At 49.2% G+C, this 22,696-nt stretch overlaps 2 protein-coding genes across 2 annotated transcripts; both read left to right on the top strand.

Annotated features, from left to right (window-relative positions):
- The first annotated feature begins 1,448 nt into the window (after positions 1–1,448).
- On the top strand, positions 1,449–3,221 carry LOC137839289 (uncharacterized). The gene is made up of 3 exons (XM_068648412.1): positions 1,449–1,576; positions 1,694–2,210; positions 2,298–3,221. Exons 1-3 carry the CDS (start codon positions 1,449–1,451, stop codon positions 3,219–3,221), a joined length of 1,569 nt encoding a protein of 522 aa, XP_068504513.1.
- A 349-nt stretch (positions 3,222–3,570) lies between these two features.
- Positions 3,571–5,639, top strand: LOC137839282 (uncharacterized). The gene is made up of 2 exons (XM_068648405.1): positions 3,571–3,953; positions 4,520–5,639. Exons 1-2 carry the CDS (start codon positions 3,571–3,573, stop codon positions 5,637–5,639), a joined length of 1,503 nt encoding a protein of 500 aa, XP_068504506.1.
- The last annotated feature ends 17,057 nt before the right edge of the window (positions 5,640–22,696 follow it).

Here is a 22,696-nt window from a genome sequence, read left to right as displayed (position 1 = left end):
CCAAAACAGCAAGCAAAAGCTGTAGTACCAGAAAAACAATCGGTTGTTTCGTAGAAACAATCGGTTGTTTATACCAGCAAACAACAAATAAACTGAATTTAAAGAGATAGAGATAGAGAGATTGTACACAATTGTTTATACTGGTTCACTCCAAACCAGAGCTACATCCAGTCTTCTCAGAAACCATGAGGAAAAATCCACTAAGCAACCACCACTTGATCACTTACACCACAACCAAGAGAATGACCTTGAACACCTCAAGAAACACACTCTCCTTGGCCAACACTAAGATTGCTGATCTTGAACACCTCAAGAACACACAGCCAATCTCAGCAAACACAGAAAATGAATTGCTCAACAGAGTACAAAGATTACACTTGTTATAGATGATTATCTGAAATCAATACAAGTAGAATCCTACTCCAACACTTTGATCAACCACAAACTCTTAGCAATCTCAGCACTTTGAAAAACTTTGTCAAAGATTCTTAATACTCAAATCTGTTTTTCTGAATTTATTCAAAGGTGTAGTTTGTTATCAAATCTTAAGAAACTCTTAAATTGCATTAAAAGATTGGTCAAATCATTTAATGACTGGAGCGTAAGCAGTTAAAACATTTAAAGCTCAGTCAAACAGAAAACATTTTTTATGTTATGGTTCCAAAACAAACAATCGGTTGTTTCCTCGAATCAATCAGTTGTTTTGGTACTTGATTCGGTCGGTCATCGGTAGTCGATGACGTCAGCAGCAGATAACCACGTGGACCACTCGCAGGGTGACACGTGGATCAGGTGGCTGAGAAATCAGGGAGGAGATCACCCGGTATGGTGATCGGTGGTCAGTAACCGAGTGGTCACCGACAGATCAGTTCCAAGATAAACACCCGGGGGAGAACGCGAGAAGCAATAGAACACCGATCAGTCATCGGGTGCATGATCATCGGGGTCTCGTGTTACACGCAGTTAAACTGGGACTGAGATTCCCAGCGAGAGCGTTACGCATGGACCTCGCATGATCATACCTCAGAGAAAGAAGAGCTCCTAGCCGGTATAATCGTGCGCGAGAGTGGCCTGAGGGAGTTAGTAAGCCAGTCAGTGATTGGTGACTCCCTCAAAGTCTTTGCTGAGTTTTTGCTGAGAAAATGAGGAGAACAAGACAAACATCACCTGAGCCATCTGTTGAGGAAGGAGCTGTGACAATGGCGCAGGTCCTGGAGATGATGCGTGCGCTGCAGGACAATGTTGCAGCGTCGAGAGTTGAACAAGAGAAGATGCAGGCGGAGTTGGCTGCATCGCAGAGTAGAAATGATGAGCTGAATCGCGTTAATGAGGAGCTGAGAAGGACGTTACAGACGTAGAAGGAACGCGCAGTTGGAGAAGGGATGTCGATGCCACCATCGCCTCCGAGAGCGTTCCCTATGCCGTTCTCCCCTGAAATCATGCAGACCATGGTACCTCCCAACCTAGTGGGAGTAAAGGCGTCGTTCACAGGGGTAGAAGACCCAGAAGCGCATCTGACGGCGTTCCACACTCAGATGATGCTGTCTGGAGGCTCAGATGCCGTGTATTGCAAGATGTTCATGAGCACTCTGAGAGGAATCGCCATGGAATGATTCGTGAGTCTGCCAGAGGGTCATATCACGTTCTTCCATCAGTTTTCGAAGCTCTTCACTGAGCGGTACATTGTTAACAGAGCACCTTCAGTGGTGTCGTACGATCTGTTCGACGTACGCCAGTATCAAGGTGAGTCGCTGAAAGACTACCTCAACCGCTTTGGAGTGCAAGTGGTTAGATTGCCCAGCAAGGACGAGGATATGCTGGTGCATGTGTTTAAGAAGGGAGTGCTACCTGGTCCTTTCAGTGAATCCCTCATCAGGAGCCATCCCAGCACCTTTGCGGAGATACGGCGACGCGCAGTGGCGCACATAGTGGCAGAGACAGAGGTTTCTGAGAAAAGAGGAAGTTCGGCACCGCTGAAGCCGCGTGGTGGACAGGGGAAACAACAGCAGCACACGAGGGTGCATGAGGCAAAGGAGGGAAAGAAGGTGCAGGGGAAACCTCGTCCTTATGCACCCAGGAAGGACCACGGCAGGGGGCGTGCAAGGGAGAACAATGCACCCCTAAGATACGATTTCATGGTAGGGTTGGCGGATCTAATCGCCCTTCCTGCCATAGCCGCGAGGCTCCGAGTACCGGAGAAGACAGACAAGGTACTAGGGAGGAAAAAGAACGAGTGGTGTGAGTTTCACCAAGCCTTTGGTCACACACTCCACTCCTGTTTGGCGTTGGGGCACTAGCTGGCGGAGTTGGTGAAGTCTGGGTTCCTAGCAGATTACCTGCGGGAGGCGCAGGGTGATCGCGCGTCGGGGTCCCAGGCAGAAGAGCAGCAGCATGAAATCCCTGTGCACGGGGAGGTGCAGACGATTGCCGGGGGCTTCTCCGGTGGGGGATGCACCGCATCGCAAAGAAGAAGGTATGCTCGATCGGTAATGGCCGTGGACTCGGTGGACGAGGGCCATTTCCCCGAGGTAGATATCACTTTCAGGAAAGCTGATCTACGGGACGTCGTACCGTACGACAACGATCCTGTGGTCATCTCCCTCATCACAGCAGGAAGGCGAGTGCACAGAGTGCTCGTAGACCAAGGGAGCTCGGCAGAAGTCATGTTCTGGCCGACGTTCAACAAGTTGGAGTTGTCCCCCGATCAGCTAAGGCCATATACTGGATGCCTTTACGGGTTTGCAGGGGATCAGGTAGAGGTGCAGGGGTACATTGAGCTGAGGATAACATTCACCGATGGAACAACAGCTCGCACCGAAAAGATAAGGTACTTGGTGGTGAACGCCCCTTCTGCGTACAACATCTTGCTGGGAAGGCCAACACTCAATAGGTTGGGTGCAGTGCCATCGACGAGGCACATGAAGCTGAAGCTGCCGCCGATGGAGGGGACCATAATAACCATCAAGTCAGATCAGGCTGAGGCTAGACGCTGTTATGTGAACAGCCTCAGGCAGAAAAGGAGCGTATGCCATGTCACCACAACACCTCCACCAGGTGTGCTCGAAGAACGATCGGTGGTTAGGGGAACGCGTGGCGATCCGGAGACGGAGGCTGCTACACTGGGGGGTTCCCGGGTAGCTCATGTGGAAGCAGAAGAGGAGGGCATGATCACTCCTCGCGAGGGCGGTCATCGCCAGCGAGAGAAGACCCCACCCAGCTGAGGGGTGGGTAGAAGTAGATATAAGGGGGAGAAAGTTCAAGTTGGGAGGATCGCTCGGCGAAGAAGAACGAGGGTTGATCGCCGAGGTGATTGAGAGGCACATGGGTGCGTTCGCATGGTCAGCATCTGACATGCCAGGAATCGACCCTGACTTCCTTTGCCATCGCCTGTCGATGGATCCTAAAGTCCGACCTGTGCGACAGAGGCGAAGGAAATTCAACGAAGAGAAGAGGAAAGTGATCCATGACGAAGCGCAGAAGCTCCTTGCCGCAGGGCACATAAGGGAGATCCAGTACCCAGAGTGGCTAGCTAGCGTGGTACTGGTTCAGAAGCCAAACGACAAATGGAGGATGTGTGTGGACTTCACTGACCTCAACAAGGCATTCCCCAAAGATTCCTACCCTCTACCCAGTATAGACGCACTGGTGGATAGCGCGTCAGGGGGGAAGCTACTCAGTTTCTTGGATGCATTCTCGGGATACAACCAAATCAGAATGCACCCCAGGGATGAATGCAAGACAGCATTCATGACTGAACGGTCTTGCTACTACTACAAGGTAATGCCGTTTGGGCTGAATAATGCGGGGGCTACCTATCAGCGACTAATGGACAGGGTGCTCTCGCCCATGCTCAGAAGAAACGTGCATGCATATGTAGATGACATGGTGGTCACATCCCGAGAGAAGGAGCATCATGTGACCGATCTGGAGGAACTATTCACCACCATCCTCAGGTACAGGTTGAAGCTCAACCCTGAGAAATGCATTTTCGGCGTGGAGGCAGGGAAGTTCTTGGGTTTCCTCCTGACAGAGCGGGGAATCGAAGCTAATCCAGAGAAATGCGCAGCAATCGTGGCTATGAGGAGTCCAACGACGGTGAAGGAGGTGCAACAACTCACCGAGCGGCTGGCAGCATTATCCCGGTTCATGTCCGCTGGAGGGGAGAAAGGTCATCCGTATTTCCAGTGTCTTAAGCGCAACAGCAGATTCCTTTGGACATAGGAGTGCGAGGAGGCCTTCATCAAGTTGAAGGAGTACCTGGCAAGCCCACCGGTCTTGTGTAAACCACAGGTGGGCACCCCTCTTCGTCTATACTTTGTTGTGACGGAGAGAGCAATCAGTTCAGTCCTGGTGCAAGAGCAAGATCAGGTCCAGAGGCCTGTGTACTTTGTGAATAAGGTACTGCAAGGCCCTGAAACAAGGTACCAAGCCCTCGAGAAGGCTGCCCTGACGGTGGTATTTTCAGCAAGAAGACTCAGACATTATTTTCAGCAAGAAGACTCATACATTATTTCCACAGCTTCACAGTAGTGGTAGTGACAGATTTGCCCATTCAAAAGGTGCTAAAGAAACCAGATGTAGCGGGAAGGATGGTCAAGTGGGCGGTGGAATTGTCTGAGTTCGACATTCAGTATGAGCCCCGAGGACCGATAAAGGGGCAGGTGTTCGCCGACTTTGTGGTCGAGCTGTCGTCGGTCGCGACACCTTCGGAAGGATTAGACTTCCGATGGGTATTATCGGTGGATGGCTCTTCTAATCAACAAGGAAGCGGCGCTGGGGTCATTTTGGAAGGCCCGAACGGAGTGCTGATCGAGCAGTCCCTCCGTTTTGCCTTCAAGGCTAGCAACAATCAGGCGGAGTATGAAGCCCTGATCGCAAGAATGTTGCTAGCCATAGAAATGGGAGCGAGAAGTCTGGTTGCTAAGAGTGACTCTTTGCTAGTCACCGGGCAAGTTACGGGGGAGTTCCAGGCGAAAGATCCCCAGATGGCAGCTTACCTAGAGTATGTACAACTCCTGAAGACGTCCTTCACCGAGTTTGAACTGGTTCATGTGTCGAGAGAGCAAAATGCCAGAGCAGACCTGCTTGCCAAGCTGGCCAGCTCAGGCAAGGGGGGAAAGCAGAGGACCGTCATTCAGGAGACCTTGAAGGTACCGCGAGCGTTCATGTCAGACAACCAGGTACTTCAAGTGTACAAGTCGATGGAGCGTCTGGCGATCGGTCATCGTTCACTAACCCAAGAGACGTTGAAAGCGCCAAGGGTTAAAGCGCAACCGGCAAAGACCGATGAGGTGATGGAAGTCTGCGCTGTGAGGGAGCCCGACGCGTGGATAACACCGTACCAGTTGTATTTAGAAGATGGTGTACTCCCACTGGACCCGGCAGAGGCAAAAAGAATAAAGCGGAGCTCGAGTAAGTTTACTTTGATTGATGGAAACCTGTTTAGATTTGGGTTTTCTCATCCTGTGCAGATCTGCGTGTATGGAGAGCAATGCACTAGGCTTATGTCAGAGCTACACGAGGGGGTGTGCGGAAGTCATGTGGGCGGTCGCGCTTTGGCAAGTAGGATCCTTCGCGCAGGGTACTACTGGCCAACGCTGAAGGAAGACTGCGTGAGGCATGCTCAACGTTGCAAATAGTGTCAACTTCACGCAGATTGGCATAAGACACCCCCCGAGGAGTTGAAGTCCATCCATAGCCCATGGCCGTTTCACACATGGGGAATCGACATCCTGGGACCTTTTCCCCTGGCGATAAGGCAGATGAAGTTCCTCATCGTGGCCATCGAGTATTTCACCAAGTGGGTGGAGGCAGAACCAGTCGCGCACATCACCGCACAGAAAGTCGAGCACTTTGTCTGGAAGAACATCGTCTGTCGTTTCGGAGTACCCAAGAGGCTAGTCTCCGATAATGGCACCCAGTTCACAAGTCATCAACTAAGGAAGATGTGCAAGGAGTTAAAGATACAACAGGTTTTCGCCTCGGTGGAACACCCACAAACCAATGGGCAGGTGGAGTCAGCCAACCGAGTACTGCTCAGGGGGCTAAAACGAAGACTAGAGAAAGCAAAAGGAAAATGGGCAGAGGAAGTCCCCAGAATCGTATGGTCCTACCATACCACTCCACAGTCCAGCACCCATGAGACACCCTTTAGCCTTGTCCACGGGACGGATGCCATGATCCCCGTGGAGATACAGGAGAGCTCCCCTAGGTTTTTGAATTTCATTGCCGAAGAATCCAATGAAGAGCGAAAGGTGAATCTCGACCTACTAGACGAAGTGCGAGAAGAAGCTAGAGTAAGTGCTGAAGCCGTCAAGAGAAGAGTAGAACGGAGGCACAACTCCAAGGTGAGGCTCAGGCGCTTCCAGGAAGGTGATCTGGTGATGAGAAAGGCGCATCAGAATGAGATGGAAAACAAGCTGTCTCCAAAGTGGACAGGCCCATACAGGGTGGTTGAGGCATTGGAGAATGGAGCTTATCGGTTGGAGACTCTGGAAGGAGGAGCAATCCCCAGGACGTGGAACGCCACCCACTTGAAATTTTATTTCAGTTGTAAAGTAGTTGCGTTCTCGCGCTAAAGACACACCCAGTGTATATACTGAAAACAGTTGAACAGATAAGGGGGCACTCTTTTCCCTAAGGAGGGTTTTTAATAAGGCCACCCAATGAAAAGATTATCAGTATATCAAGTGTGCGAAAGTTTTCAAGTTAAAATCCTCCTCGCCCCAGGCGCGAGTGCAGGAAATCGGTTAGGCCTTATTCGCCTTAGGTGCGAATATGGGCGCTAATCTAAGTCCTTTACACAATTTCCATTATGTCTTTGCTAGTTCATCATACTGTTTTTCATTCCTAAATAGGCTCCTCTGTTTTCTTACAAACGTGCTACTGTTTTCAATTTACTGCAATTAATTGGCTCATAAGAAATTTGTAAAAATTTGGATTTACATACTTCAAAGTGTTACAAAAGCATAGAAAAAAGAATCACTCAAAAATTCCAAGTACACAAAAAATGATAAATAAAATACGAAAAGTGTACAATACTGCCGAAAAGAATACGGTAATTGGGCAGCAATTTTGAAAAAAATATTTCTCTCAATTGGCTTACTGTTTTTACCTCATTCCAGCGCCATTTTTGAGTTAAGACATTGAAGTTTCTGTGGTTAATTTTTCACATTCCAGTTCGCTTTCAATCGGTACAGTTAAATCTGTAAACATAGCACAGTTTGCTTTAAAAAATAAAAATAAATAAATTTCCAGTAGCTGTTTTCTGTTTTCTTTAATCTACTCTAGCACTTTTCTTTAGGACTCTTTTTGTGTGCCTTCTTTATTCATTGAGTTCCTTATTTTTCTTGATTGTCTTTCATTCATATTCTTTCTAGTTTGTCATACATTACTCTCTGTTTTTGGTTTAGCTTTTATTGTTTACACCTTTTTCTTGCTTGTCTTTTTGTTCTTCTTAAAGTTGTGTGGAGACTTGTTCTTAAGTAAGTTGGTTTGCTGTGACATATTTCACTTGAAGCTACTCCATTTCACAAGCAAGGCTTGGTTGAGGACAGAATATTTTCTTGGAGTGGTTTGAGTGCTTTCTTGGGCATTTTCCAGCAACCTATATCTCACTGTTTTTAATTGTTTAACAAGTTTCTTTCACTGTTTTGTTTTCTGTTTTTGTGTATTTTCTGCTCATGGCTCATTTCTCTAGTGGAGAGTCCTCCAAACCGTGTTCACCACAAAAGGCAGCCCTTTATGAAGACTTAAAGAATGCCAAGCAATCCAATGCTCACTATCTTGAGGTGATAAGGAAGATGGAAGCACGGCTCCAAAGTTTGGAGTTAAACCGAGAAGAAATGCATCACAACCGTGAGAGAAGAACTCCTCCGCCTAGTCGGCATTCTTCAAGGCACTCCCATGGTTATTATGAAGATAATCCAAGGCCAAGACATCATCACCATGAAGAGAGGCGCCAACATGTGGCTGGCCCTTGTTCTCCAAATGTAAAACTTCCTAGTTTTAGTGGTGAAAGTGATCCCAATGTATACTTAGGATGGGAGGCTAAGGTGGACCCAATTTTTGATGTAAATGGGATTAGGGATGAGCATAGGGTTAAGTTAGCTTCTTTAGAATTTTTGGACTATGCCATGTAATGGTGGCATCAATACCTCATGGACATTGACCTACACAAGAGGCCGCCCGTGGTCTCTTGTAACGATTTGAAAGCATGTTTACGCGCTAGATTCGTACCCCCACACTTTAGGAAAGACCTTATGTTGAAACTCCAACGGTTTCATCAAGGCGCGCTAAGTGTGGATGATTACTTTAAACAACTAGACACGCTTTTAATTCGAGTTAATATGGATGAGAGTGAGGAGGCTAAGATAGCTAGGTTTGTGAGTGGACTTCGAAGGGATATTCAAGACGTGGTAGAGTTACAAGAATATTCTTCTTTGGAAAATGTGGTGCACCTTGCTAGCAAAATTGAAAATCAACTTGCAAGGAAAAATGCTTTCAAAAATTCTTCTAAAGATAACTACTACCACTCTTCTTGGAAAAATAAAAACTCTTTTTCAAACATCCCTTCTAAGGACTCTACTTTCAAACCTAGAGAGTCTAAGCCTTCCACTTCCAATGCTAGGGCTAAATCACCACAAAAATCGTCTAGTAAGAAGTGTTTTAAATGTTTAAGCTATGGACATATTGCTTCTAATTGCCCTACTAAACGAACTATGTATATGCATGATGGGGTAAATAGTAGTGAGCATGGGTCTGAATCTTCTAGACATTCCTCACCTTCTAGATCCCCAAGTGAGAGTGAAAGTGAAAGCCCACATGAGGGTGACCTATTAGTAATAAGACGCATGCTTGGACAAGTGTTAAAACCTTTTGATGAAACTCAAAGAGAAAATATATTTCATTCAAGGTGTCTTATTAGTGATAGAGTATGCTCTTTGATTGTGGATGGGGGGAGTTGTGCGAATGTGGCAAGCACAAGAGTGGTAGACAAACTTGGATTGCCTACCATCTCTCATGCCAAGCCCTACAAGTTACAATGGTTGAGTGAGGTGGGTGAGATAGTAGTGAACAAACAAGTCCTCATTACATTTTCCATTGGCAAATATAAAGATGAGGTCTTGTGTGATGTTGTTCCAATGGAAGCTACTCATATACTTTTAGGTAGGCCGTGGCAATTTGATAGAAAAGTTTTTCATGATGGCTTTACCAACAAAATTTCCTTTCACTTCCATGGGCACAAAGTCACTCTTAAGTCTCTCTCTCCAAAGGAAGTACATGAGGACCAAGTTAAAATGAGAGAAAAAAGAGAGAAAGAAAATGATATAAAAAGTTCCAAGAGAAGCCTTCTCATGTCCACACAACAAGTTAAAAGGGTAATAGTTACTCAAAAGCCTATTTTTTTAGCTATTCCTAGGACTATTGACTGTGAGTCGGCTAAGGATAGTCCCACATGTTTGGACAATTTGGTAAAGGACTATGAAGATGTGATTCAAGATCCTTCTAAAGGCTTACCACCTCTAAAAGGGATTGAACACCAAATAGACTTAATGCCCAGGGTTTCTTTACCACATCGTCTAGCATATAGGACCAATCCCAAAGAAACTCAAAAAGAAAATGAAAAGGAAATTGAAGTACATGATGAACCGAGTCTTAATACCTTCTCAACTAAATCACTTTTGTTGACTCGTGCTACGCTTACAAGGTCTTCTTCTTCTTTGTCATTTTCATTACCTAAGGTTCCTACTTCCACACCATATTGGATAAAGAATGTTAAGGATGATTTTTTCATATCTCCTATTTTACCAAATAATATCATTCCTAAACAATCTTTTCCAACATGGTCTGTGTATAGACCATCTTTTTTTGAACTCCCACCATTTCAAAGTGATAAGTCATGTTTGCCCATTTCTTCTTGTCTTCTCTTATATAATAGCAAACTGACTTTGTTTTATGCAGGAGTACTGAATTCGTGGACGAATTCTCTCCAACTCGGGGAGTATGATGGATATCCACTAGGAGAGGATTTTATTAATGAAGGAAGAGGATTTTCACCTACACATTTGAAGTTCTTCCTTCTAGTCTTCTCACAAATTAAAAGAAGTCAAAGAGAAGATCAAGCCTAAAGATAAAGAAGTCTACAAACTCTCAAATAATAGGCTTCATATTAAATATCTCTCTTTATAGTTTCTTTTAAATTGTAAATAATATAGAATAATGTTTAGAAAGGTGCTTAGAGGGAAACATGAGACACCTATTTTGTAAAAGCATCTTTAGGCTTTAGTTTAGCAAATTCTAGAAGCTTGGGGAGTGAGCTTAGTAAGGAGGGTGTGATCTTAGGAGTTTTTTGGGTAGCTTAGGGAATAAGCTATGTAAATGACCAGCCCTTACTCCTATAAAAGGAGGGCTTAGGTCCTTCACAATTGATATTGGAATTTTATAGTAGAGAGACTATACTCAATTTGGGAGAGAATTTGTGAGTTTTGAGTCTTCCTCTTCTTTGCCTTATCTTGTGAGCTATGGTGAGCTTCAAGTGGTGGCACTCCATCACTTATCTTGGTTCAAGGTTCCAAGTGGCGTGAATGGCTTCTTCCAATCCTCAAAATCCAGCAAGCATCTTCATATAAGTGTCTTCTTTCCTTTCTTCAATTTTCCATTCGGTAGTTTCATTTCCTAATGTGTTTCCTTCATTTTCTACCGTTTACATTCTGTTTTCCAGCTTTGTGCTTTGTTTCTTGATCCTGCCTGTTGACCGGAGCGCTGGAGAATGCCTCGTCAAAGGATCGACGTGCGCGCCGATTCTCACCTTCGTTCCTCTCCGAGATCTACTTCAAGAACTTGCAAAGAAACGATACGGCGCCGCTGCGGCCGATCGCACTCCGACGCTCAAGTCAGTGACGGTCACCAAAAACTAAGAGAACTAGAACCGTGCAAATCCTCTCTCACAATCAGCTCTAACTCGCAAGCGTAAAGTGTATGAACTGAACGTGCGTACCTCAGAAAATCTGTTAAGAACTCTTATATACCTGGTGGCTTTCTCTCTCCTGACAGTTACAAACTTGGACACGTGGCTCGCATCCAACTGTACACGTGCCATCATCTGGAGGCTCCCTGACTTGGCGCTGCTTCTACTCTCATTTTGGCTAAGTTACTTATGCATGGTACTGCCCAGTGCATAGCTAACTTAGGAGTGCGATCTGGAACTGGCGAGTTAGGGCCTTCATACACCTTCCCTGTGGTCTCGCCGGCCGCCTTCATAATTTGCTTCTCCTTCATCTTCGGCGATGTGCTTGTTCTGGCGATCTCCGACTGCTTGGTCGCCTGGGTCTACATCTGGCGACTTCATCTTCAACCTGGCGATCGCCCATTCGGGTAAACTGGAAGTCGGAACACGCCAGCTTAACAACTGGCGACTACGCGTCCCCCCCGACTTCCTCCCCTTCTGCCAACCTGGCGCCTTGTCAACACGCCTACACTGTAGCAGGATGCCACGTCATCACACCCGACCACCAGGGCGGTACACAAGCCCCCCAGTCTTAAGCGAAGACTTGTCTTAGCGAAAAGACTGAAAGAGCCTTCGTTAACACCGATCTACGTGGCCTTGACGCGGAATTCCAAGCGGTTGTACCTTCTGCTGCTCTGACGCTCCACCAAACCCCTCACCCATCGCTCGACGCGTGGCTTCATCAACGACTCTCTTCATTTGCCGTTTGCGCTTCCTAAAACCATTTCGAAAACCCTTAAACCCATTTCGTTCCACTGTTCCATCACTTTCTTCTTGCTTGCAAACGCTCTAACTTCCCTCTGCGAAAACTCTCAACGCTCTTCAACGCTCCAGATCACCATCTTCCTCCATCGACTTCCTGATCATCGAAAGGTAATTACTTTCCTTCATCTGCTGGTTTTCCTTGCATTTTCACCGATTCGCATCATCCTGTAACTGCTTGGTGCATACGCTGTGGGTTGTTTTTCCATTTCTCCTTCTGCGTAACTTAGGGCTTTGTTGATCGTCGCAACGAACTCACATTCGTTCGTCTTTCACCTTCCTTCCATGATCGAGTCAGCCTTCGTAACCCCCCTGATTATTTTTCCTTTCTTCTTCCTTTGCAGCTGCCATCATGACTCGCACCAAGATTACCCCGAACCCCCCTCCATCAGCACGAAACCCTCCTTCACAAGCACACGACTCAACGCAAGTTCGTGGCGCTTCCTCTTCGCAGGCTGAGAGGCCTGCATCTTCCCAACCTGCTCTGGCCCAGGCGACTCCACCTAATGCTGGAGGAGCCCCCGTCCCTCTGCCAGACTTCAAAACATTATATCCTTGGGCCACCCCAACCCTCCTAAAAGAGACGTCCTCCGTGAACACCGCGGGAGCAGTCTTGCGGCTGACTAAGGGAGACGAGGTCTACCAATCGTTTCACAAGGAGCACGACGAAAAGATGATGGTGCTGCCTTGCCCCGCTGACCTGCCCGTGTGTGCTGATGACAAAGTAAGCGCCGACGGGCCCTTCTGCTTTGTCTATACGACCCTGTTCAAGAAGGTCAGGCTCAGGTTTCCCTTCACTCGATTCGAGAGGGAACTTCTGACTGAGCTCAACATTGCTGCCGCCCAGCTTCATCCCAACAACTGGGCGTTTGTTCGAGCCTTCCAAGTGACATGCGCCCACCTGGGGTTACCCGCGTCGGTGGACGTGTTTTTGTTCCTGTTCGAAGCCAAGCACCCAGGAGACCGCCTGTGGGTGAGCTTGAATGCGATTGCTGGGAGATCCATTTTTACCATCTTCCAGCAATCGTACAAAGACTGGAAGGGGAAATTTGTCCAAGTACGTGCAAACGACAAGGACACCTCTCTTCTCGACGGTTTCCCCTTGTACTGGGTGGACAAGGGGAAAAAGGAGTCCAAGAGCTGCTTCAGGAGGCCCAGAAGTCCTGATAGCATGGGAGCTTTGGACAGAGACCTTTGTCTCTTCTGGAAGAAGGTGGCGGACGCCAATGTATCATTCCTCACTGCCACCTTGATATGCTTCGAATTCTACGAAGATCAGCTAGATATCCGAATAGGTTAGGACATTACACTCTTGTCTTAACATTGCTTCTGTTTTAGCTATTTCTGGGCGTCTTGTGCGCTATGCGCAAGACTTTGGTTTTACCTTTCCTGCATATACTACCTGCTTTGCTGCTTTATTACACTTATGCACTTATTCGTTTCCCTTGAGTTAACTCGCGCATTTTCATTCCATGCAGACGACATGTTGCCCGGGAACATGCTTTCCGAATTGAAGACACTCGCCTGAAGCCACGGGTTGGCGAGCGGTTCTCAAACAGTACCAAACTCAGTGGTGGAGGCCGCCATTGTCCATGGGCGATCACCACCGAAGGAACCTGCCCAACGCAAAAAATTGGTCCTGAAGAGACCCAAAAGGAAAGCCCCCAAGTCGTCCAAGAGGAGGAAGAAGAGGACGACGAGGTCACCGAGGATGGCCTCGTTACGAAGAGGAAAAGGGTGGCACCATCTTCACCACCTGCCCCACCCCCTCTTCCAACCTCAACACCACCATCAACGCCTACTCCTCCTCCCTCATCGCCAACACCACAAGCTCCTTCATCACCAGTCCAAGCAGTTCCACTGGCCACTGCGCCACCTGCAGCTGAGGCCCAAGAGCCAAATTTCTTGGAGGACCCCCCAAGCGCCTCTACGCCGTACGTGTCAGCTGGAGGGGGCCCCCCTTCAAACGCTTCAGCTGCAGAAAATGCTCCAATCGGGGATGAGGTGGCTCATACCTCTCTAATCCTGATTACCGAATCCCCGATTGCGTCGCCACGCCAGGAAGCAACCACTGAAGATATTGCCAAGGAAGGTGGCGGCGAGAACCCTCAACAAGCCCCCCTGGCGCCTCTCCAAGCAGCAAACCTTTCCCTTGAAGTCACAAGGATGTGGGAACCTCTGACTGCCAAACTCAAAACCATAGCAGAGGATATCCCATCGATCATAACGAGGGCTGTGGAGAGCTCCACCAGGAGGCTTCAGGACGATCTCTACCACCTCAAGACTGAAAACAACACTATGAAGGTCGAGGTGGAGAAAATGTCATTCAGCCTGACGCTCGCAGAACTTGATCACTCCCGAGTGGAGGATGCCCTTAATACCGAGCTCAGGCTGGCGCGCAAGGAAGCTGCTGACCTTCGCCGCAAAGTTCACGATCTTGCCCAAGAGAAGGTCGAGTTGGAAAGCAAAATCGTGCCTCTGCGCACCAAGGCGAGCGACCTGGAGGCTCACATTCAAGCTGACGCCGCCAGGGTGCAAAAACTGGAGCAGAAGTCGATCGACCGCGAGAAGCTACTTGGGCAAGTAGAAAAAGCGAGGGACGACGCCATGGCTGATCTCGCCGAGGCAAACAAGGAGAAAGGAAAGATGGCTGCCGAGTTGGCCCAAGCTCAAACGGAATCCAAGAAGGTTACTGACGACCTTCTCCATGCTCAAGAGACCAACGAACAACTCCGAAAACAGGTTGAAGAGCTGGAGCAGCAGAACAAAGAGCTCAAGAAACAGGTTGAAGAACTTCAAGGGCAAATTGAAGAACTTAAGCTAAATTCTGCTCAGATTCTGGCTGCTGGATTCGAAGCCGCTCGGGAACAATTCGCATGCCTATTCCCCGATCTCGACCTCAGCATGGTGTCGTTGAACAACGAAGTAGTAGATGGAAAGGTCGTTCCTGCTGAAGACTAATCAACTCCACCTCATCTGCTACTTTATGATTTCCCTCGTGTTATTCTGTAAAAACTCTTGTATGTGTGCTTCTATCAAATACTTATTTCAATCACAAGGCTTGGATATTCTCTCCCCTGACCCCTTTTAAGCGCTTTAACCTTCTTTGCATGTTTAACTTTGTCGGATTTAACTTAGTGATTTTGCAAACGCGACTTTTGACGTAACCGCCTCGAGCCAATTCAAACTTAAGCAAAAATCACTTTAAACAACTTGTACTCTTAAGGCAACTAACCTTATTGCAAGAATACCCTTCAAGCAGCGAACTGTAGCCCAATCATTGGCTCAAACAACGTCCCACTCGACCTGCTTTATCAAACAAGTCTTTCAACCTTCTCGCCGTCGTTTAAACTCTTCCCGATCGCCAAGACCTCTTGGTAACATCAGCCTTTCCTAGCCTCATGCTTTGGCAATCGTTTCTTTATCTGGGGTAGAAGCGCCCTTTGGGATCTTCCTTTGCCCCCCTGAACTTCAGAGCAAAAGACTGGCTGACTAGGCGTTCTCTTCGAACCTACCTTAGCCACCTTTCAAGCTTCTTCCACCCTCTTCGCCATACCTGAACTCGTTCGAGACGAGAAGGATTTTATCTTGCCTATGCTCGCACGTGAGCGAGAAGGTCTTTTAACTCGCCTGAACTCGCTCAACGGCGAGAAGGACTTTATCTGGTGCCTCAACTTGCCCAGGGTGTACATCTCCTCCCCCCTGGATGCACTGAGTACCTTTTCTTTCTCTCGCCTGCACTCGCTCGGCGGCGAGGAGGTCTTTAACTGGCCTTAGCTCGCACAACGGCGATAAGGACTTTATCTGGTGCCTCAACTTGCCCAGGGTGTACATCTCCTCCCCCCTGGATGCACTGAGGACTTTTCTCTTTCTCTCGCCTGCACTCGCTCGACGGCGAGGACGTCTTTTAACTTGCCTCTACATTGCCCCAGGAGTTACATCTTCTCGCTCCCAGAAACACGGAGGACTTTTACTCTTTCTCGCCTGCACTCGCTCGACGGCGAGGAGGTCTTTTAACTTGCCTCTACATTGCCCCAGGAGTTACATCTTCTCGCTCCCAGAAACACGGAGGACTTTTTCTCTTTCTCGCCTGCACTCGCTTGACGGCGAGGAGGTCTTTTACTTGCCTCAGGACGCGCGATAGCGTTGAGGTCTTCCATCTGGTGCCTCCGATCGCCGAAAGACGATGAGGACTTTGAAAGCTTAACTGGTGCCTCCAATCGCCGAAAAACGATGAGGACTTAAAACTTAACTGGTGCCTCCAATCGCCGAAAGACGATGAGGACTTAAAACTTTTTAGAAAGCACGCGATATATCTTTTCTTGCCTTAAATCATGTACAAATGACAAGGTCTTTCTTCAAAACTTTTGAAAATAGCACACATGCAATCTGAAAACACCTTATACTTCGAAAACTCTTCTTTTATTGGGTGGCCTCATTAAAAACCCTCCTTAGGGAAAAAAGAGTGCCCCCTTGAAACTGTTTTAACCGACATTGTAATATAACATTTGTGTTTGTCTTTACTTACAAAGCTCTTAACTATAGTACAACTTCAGGTGTGTGGCGTTCCAGGTGCGAGGGATCGCCCCTCCTTCCAGCGTCTCTAAGCGGTAGGCCCCGTTCCCGAGCGCCTCGGTTATTCTGAACGGTCCAGTCCACTTGGGTGACAATTTATTCTCCATCTCGTACTGGTGGGCCTTCCTCATCACCAGGTCGCCCTCTCCAAACTGCCTTGGCATCACCTTAGAGTTGTATCGTCGTTCGACCCTTCTCTTCACAGCTTCAGCTTTCAACCTCGCCTCTTCCCTGACCTCATCCAGCAGATCCAGGTTCAGCCTTCTCTCTTCATTCGAATCTTCCTCTACGAAGTTCTGGAATCTCGGCGAGCTCTCCTGGATCTCCACGGGAATCATGGCATCACACCCATAGACCAAGCTAAACGGGGTCTCATGGGTTCCTGACTGCTCGGTGGTGTGGTACGCCCAGACTATACGGGGCACCTCCTCAGCCCAACTTCCCTTGGCTTTCTCAAGCCTTCTCTTCAAACCTCTCAACAACACCCGATTAGCTGATTCCACCTGGCCATTTGTTTGAGGGTGCTCGACGGATGCAAACACTTGTTGAATTCCCACCCCTTCGCAAAGCTTCTTCAACAGGTGGCTTGCAAACTGCGTCCCATTATCTGATACCAGGCGCTTAGGCACTCCAAACCGGCACACGATGTTCTTCCATACAAAACCTTCGATCTTGTGTGCGGTGATCTGGGCCACTGGTTCTGCTTCAATCCACTTGGTGAAATACTCAATCGCTACCACCAAGTACTTCATCTGCCTGATCGCCAGTGGGAAAGGTCCCAGGATGTCGATTCCCCAAGTATGAAACGGCCAAGGGCTATAGATCGACTTCAACTCCTCGGGAGGTGCCTTGTGCCAATCGGCGTGCTGCTGGCATTGTTTGCAACACTGGGCATACTTCTTGCAATCTTCTCTCATGGATGGTCAATAGTAGCCTGCACGGAGAGTCCTCGCGGCCAGAGCTCGACCCCCGACGTGGCTTCCACATATGCCTTCGTGGAGCTCTGCCATAATTCTCGTGCACTTCTCGCCGTGTATGCATTCCAGGAGTGGGTGAGTGAACCCAAACCTGTACAGATCGCCATCAATCAACGTGTACTTGCTGGAATTTTTCTTTACCTTCCTAGCTTCTGTTGGATCCAGCGGGAGGAGGCCATCTGCCAAACACCGCTTGTACTGTGTTATCCAAGTGTCTGGCTCATGGGCGGCGCAGACCTGCATCACGTCCACCTTCTCTCCTCGGCATGCTCTAACTCTCGGCGATCTCAGAGTTTCTTGCGTCAAGGACTTATGGCTTCTCGCTGCTCTCTCCGTCGACTTGCTTATCTGAAGGACCAGGTGATCTGCTACAAATGCCCTCGGCGTCTTCAGAGTTTCTTGAATCACCGTCCTCTGCCTACCCCCCTTGCCTGAGCTGGCGAGCTTAGCAAGCAAGTCAGCTCGGGCATTCTGCTCTCTGGGCACATGCACTACTTCAAAGGAGGCAAAGGAACTCTTCAATTCCTGCACATACGCCAAGTAAGCCGCCATTTGTGAATCTTTAGCCTGGAACTCGCCGGTTACTTGCCCTGTGACTAGCAGGGAGTCACTCTTAGCCATCAGCACCCTAGCTCCCATCTCCTTGGCCAGCAAAATACCGGCGATCAGCGCCTCATACTCTGCTTGATTGTTGCTGGCTTTGAAGGCAAACCTCAAAGATTGTTCAATCAGCACGCCGTTGGGTCCTTCCAATATGACTCCAGCACCGCTGCCTTGCTGGTTCGACGATCCATCCACCGAAAGTACCCAACGGAAATTGTCTCCTTCAACCCGCGTCGCCTCCGATGAGAGCTCAACCACAAAATCTGCAAAGATTTGCCCCTTGATCGGGCCCCGAGGCTCATATTTAATGTCAAACTCTGACAACTCCACTGCCCACTTCACCATTCTTCCCGCAACGTCAGGTTTCTTCAAGACCTTCTGGATGGGCAGGTCAGTCATCACCAGTATTGTGAAACTGTGGAAGTAGTGGCGCAACCTCCTCGCCGAAAACACCACAGCCAGCGCAGCCTTCTCCAGGGCCTGATATCTCGTTTCTGGGCTCTGCAACACCTTGCTCACGAAATAAATAGGCTTCTGAGCCTGATCTTGATCCTGGGCGAGCACCGCCCTCTCAGTCACAGCGAAATACAACCTGAGAGGGATTCCCGCCAGCGGTTTGCACAGAACCGGCGGGCTCGCCAGATACTCCTTCAGCTTGACGAAAGCTTCCTCGCACTCTTTCGTCCAAGCAAACTTATTATTGCGCCGCAGACATTGAAAATAGGGATGTCCCTTTTCTCCGCTAGCTGACACGAAGCGAGATAGGGCTGCCATCCGACCTGTCAGCTGCTGGACTTCTTTCACTGTAGCCGGGCTTCTCATCACCAAGATGGCGGCGCACTTGTCTGGGTTAGCTTCTATTCCCCTTTCAGTCAAGAGAAAACCCAAAAACTTTCCAGCCTCCACGCCGAAAATGCATTTCTCCGGGTTGAGCTTTAACTTGAACTTGGCGATCGTCGTGAACAATTCTTCCAAGTCTGCAACGTGCTTGCTTTTCTCCTGCGAGGTCACGACCATGTCATCGACGTAGGCTTGCACGTTCCTTCCCAGCATCGGTGCAAGTACTCGATCCATCAACCTCTGGTACGTGGCCCCCGCGTTCTTCAGCCCAAACGGCATCACCTTATAGCAGTAGCACGACCTCTCCGTCATGAAGGCTGTTTTTTCTTCATCCATGGGATGCATCTTGATCTGATTATAGCCCGAGAAGGCATCCAGGAAACTCAGCAGCTTGCACCCGGCAGCACTATCAACCAGGGCATCAAGGCTTGGTAAAGGATACGAATCCTTTGGGCAAGCTTTGTTCAGATCGGTGAAATCGACGCACATGCGCCATTTCCCATTGCTCTTCTTCACCAGTACGACATTTGCCAACCATTCAGGGTACTGGACTTCCCTGATGTGGCCTGCAGCGAGGAGTTTCTGTGTTTCGTCCCTGATCGCCTGCCTCCTCTCCTCATTGAATTTTCTTCTCCTTTGTCGCACCGGTCTCACCATGTTGTCCATCGCCAGATGATGGCACAAGAAGTCGGGATCGATCCCGGGCATGTCCGAAGCGGACCAAGCAAACGCGTCCAGATGCCGCTCAATCACCTTGGCGATCTGGTCCTGGAGATCGACCTCCAGAGATCTTCCGAGCTTGAAGATTTTCCCTCCGATCTCCTTCTCGAGCCACTGCTCGACAGGTTTGGGCCTGGATTCTCTGGCGATCACCGCCCTGGCGATTCCCTGCTCCCTTGCTTCCTCGGGGCGATTCCGCGCCTCTTCCTCCTCCAGGCCAGCATTCCTCTCCCCCAGCTCAGCATCCACCATTTCCACGTCTCTTCCGGCGGCCTCCTCTGTTACCGGCGGTCTGGGCTTCACACCGGGAGGCGGGGTGGTTGTTACATAACTCACTGATCTTTTGTTTTTCAGGCTATTCTCATAGCACCTTTTCGCTTCTTTCTGATCAGACTTTATCGTGATCACCACCCCCTCCATGGACGGCAACTTCACCTTCATGTGCCGAGTCGACGGAATGGCACCTATCCTGTTAAGAGTGGGCCTTCCCAACAGGATGTTATATGCTGAAGGGGCGTTTACGATGAGGTACTTGATTTTCTCCGTCCTCGACCCAGCCTCATCTGTAAACGTGGTTCTCAGCTCAATGTACCCCCTGACCTCCACCTGGTCACCAGCGAACCCATATAAGCACCCTCCATAGGGCCTCAGCTGGTCAAGGGGCAATTCCAGCTGCGTGAAAGTCAGCCAGAACATCACGTCTGCCGAGCTTCCTTGGTCCACCAGAACTCTGTGGACCTTCCTTCCCGCCGTAACCAACGAAATAACTATGGGATCGTTGTCATGAGGCACAACGTCCCGAAGATCCTGCTTTGTGAACGTAATGTCCACTTCTGGCGAGTGATCTTCAAACATGTCCACTGTCATCACCGATCGCGCATACTTTTTCCTCTGCGATGCGGTGCATCCACCACCTGAGAAACCCCCTGCAATGGTGTGGATTTCCCCGTGGATAGGCATCTCGTGTTGCTGGGCTTCTCCACCTGCTGGCTGGGAACTCGACGCTCCCCCCGTCCTTCTATCCAGCAGATAGTCATTCAGGAAACCGCTTTTAACCAGATCGTCGAGCTGGTATCCTAAAGACAAACACGAGTCCAGGTTGTGGCCAAAACACTGGTGGAACTCGCACCAGGCGTCCGGCTTTGTCCCCAGCACCTTGTCGCCCACCTTCTCAGGCGCCTTCAACCTAGCTGATATGTTGGGGATAGCGATCAGGTCCGCTAGTCCCATGACAAATTTGTGCTTAGGCGGGCGATTGTATTCCCGGCGTGCTGGTTGTTGGCGCGCTTGGCTTCTTCCCTTATTTCTCCTGTCGTAAGGATAGCGAGTCCTTTGGTCTTTTCTGGCCGCCGCCGCCGTTTCCAGCACCCTCTGCGGCTGGATCCTGGTCTGTGCGCGTGGCCTGGCGGGAGCCATGCTGCCTCTCTTCTCGGCGACTTCACTCTCGTCGGCGATGTGGGCCACCGCAAGTCGCCTGACTTCAGCAAACGTCGCTGGATGAGCCCTGATCAAGGCCTCGCAGAATGGCCCTGGCTGCACGCCCTTCTTGAAGGCATAGACCAGCATTTCTTCATCCTTGGCTGGCGATCTGACCATCTGCGCTCCGAAGCGATTGAGGTAGTCTCTGAGGGACTCCCCATGGTACTGCCTTATATCAAACAAATCATAGGACACCCTGGGCGGTGCCTTATTCACAATGTACTGCTCGACAAAGATTTTCGAGAACTGTTGAAAATTGGTTATGCGGCCGTTAGGCAGGCTCACAAACCACTCCATCGCCGTTCCCTGGAGCGTACTCACGAACATCTTGCAGTAGACGGCGTATGACCCTCCCGACAGCATCATCTGCGTGTGGAACGTGGTCAGATGAGCCTCTGGATCCTCCACGCCGGTAAAGGCAGCCTTAACCGGAACCACGCTCGTGGGAATAGGCGTGTCGGTAATCGCCTGAACAAATGGCATTGGGAAAACACGAGGTGGCGTCGACGGTGCCACCTCTTCAACAGAAGAACGTCCTTGCTGCTCCTGAAGAGCTCGACGCAGCTCCTCAGTCACCTTGCTGAGTTCTTCGTTCCTGGCGCGAGAGGCGATCAGGTCCTCATGTATCCTCGCCTGCTCTACGCGCGAAGCTTCCACAGTTGCTTGCAACGAGCGCATCATCTCTGCCATCTGCGCCATGGTCATGGCGGCGTCGCCTTCGACAGCGACAGGCGCCACGGGACTGGAACGATTGCTTCTCATTTTCTCATTAACTTCAGCGAACCACAAGAATACAGCAAACAATACTTCAACCACGATCGAATCAGCGATCAATCGGAGAAAACTCAAGAACTGCGCAAGAACTCAAGAACACCGCAAACCTTCGAAGAGAACCACAACTTCACCAAAAACCACCGTTTTCCCGCGAACAACCAAACAAGCGAAAGAACTCGAACTTCCACCGAACAGATTACGCGTAAGCAGCAGTAAACCTTACTCCACCGATCGAAAAGCCAAACGAACGGTTCAAAACGCAGATTCACCGAACGAAACTCAAAGAAACTGCGAACGACGGTTGCACCAGCACACAACCACGCAGAAAACCTCGAAAACTTCCACGAACTCACGCTGTGGATGGGAGCAAGTTTTACACGGCCCCACGGTGGGCGCCTGATGATCCTGCCTGTTGACCGGAGCACTGGAGAATGCCTCGTCAAAGGATCGACGTGCGCGCCGATTCTCACCTTCGTTCCTCTCCGGGATCTACTTCAAGAACCTGCAAAGAAACGATACGGCGCCGCTGCGGCCGATCGCACTCCGACGCTCAAGTCAGTGACGGTCACCAAAAACTAAGAGAACTAGAACCGTGCAAATCCTCTCTCACAATCAGCTCTAACTCGCAAACGTAAAGTGTATGAACTGAACGTGCGTACCTCAGAAAATCTGTTAAGAACTCTTATATACCTGGTGGCTTTCTCTCTCCTGACAGTTACAGACTTGGACACGTGGCTCGCATCCAACTGTACACGTGCCATCATCTGGAGGCTCCCTGACTTGGCGCTGCTTCTACTCTCATTTTGGCTAAGTTACTTATGCATGGTACTGCCCAGTGCATAGCTAACTTAGGAGTGCGATCTGGAACTGGCGAGTTAGGGCCTTCATACACCTTCCCTGTGGTCTCGCCGGCCGCCTTCATAATCTGCTTCTCCTTCATCTTCGGCGATGTGCTTGT

The sequence above is a fragment of the Phaseolus vulgaris genome, chromosome 11 (assembly GCF_000499845.2).
Source record: "Phaseolus vulgaris cultivar G19833 chromosome 11, P. vulgaris v2.0, whole genome shotgun sequence".
NCBI lineage: Eukaryota > Viridiplantae > Streptophyta > Magnoliopsida > Fabales > Fabaceae > Phaseolus > Phaseolus vulgaris.
This window is presented reverse-complemented; position numbering and strand designations above follow the sequence as displayed.

What these genes read in the sequence shown, in the direction of transcription:
- LOC137839289 (XM_068648412.1), top strand. Translation starts at nt 1,449, where the DNA reads ATGGTACCTCCCAACCTAGTGGGAGTAAAGGCGTCGTTCACAGGGGTA. An exon ending in GATGCCGTGTATTGCAAGAT is followed by an intron (nt 1,577 to 1,693) that starts GTTCATGAGCAC and finishes CATTGTTAACAG; the next exon opens with AGCACCTTCAGTGGTGTCGT. An exon ending in TACCGGAGAAGACAGACAAG is followed by an intron (nt 2,211 to 2,297) that starts GTACTAGGGAGG and finishes TTGGGGCACTAG; the next exon opens with CTGGCGGAGTTGGTGAAGTC.
- LOC137839282 (XM_068648405.1), top strand. Translation starts at nt 3,571, where the DNA reads ATGTGTGTGGACTTCACTGACCTCAACAAGGCATTCCCCAAAGATTCC. An exon ending in CTATTCACCACCATCCTCAG is followed by an intron (nt 3,954 to 4,519) that starts GTACAGGTTGAA and finishes TTATTTCCACAG; the next exon opens with CTTCACAGTAGTGGTAGTGA.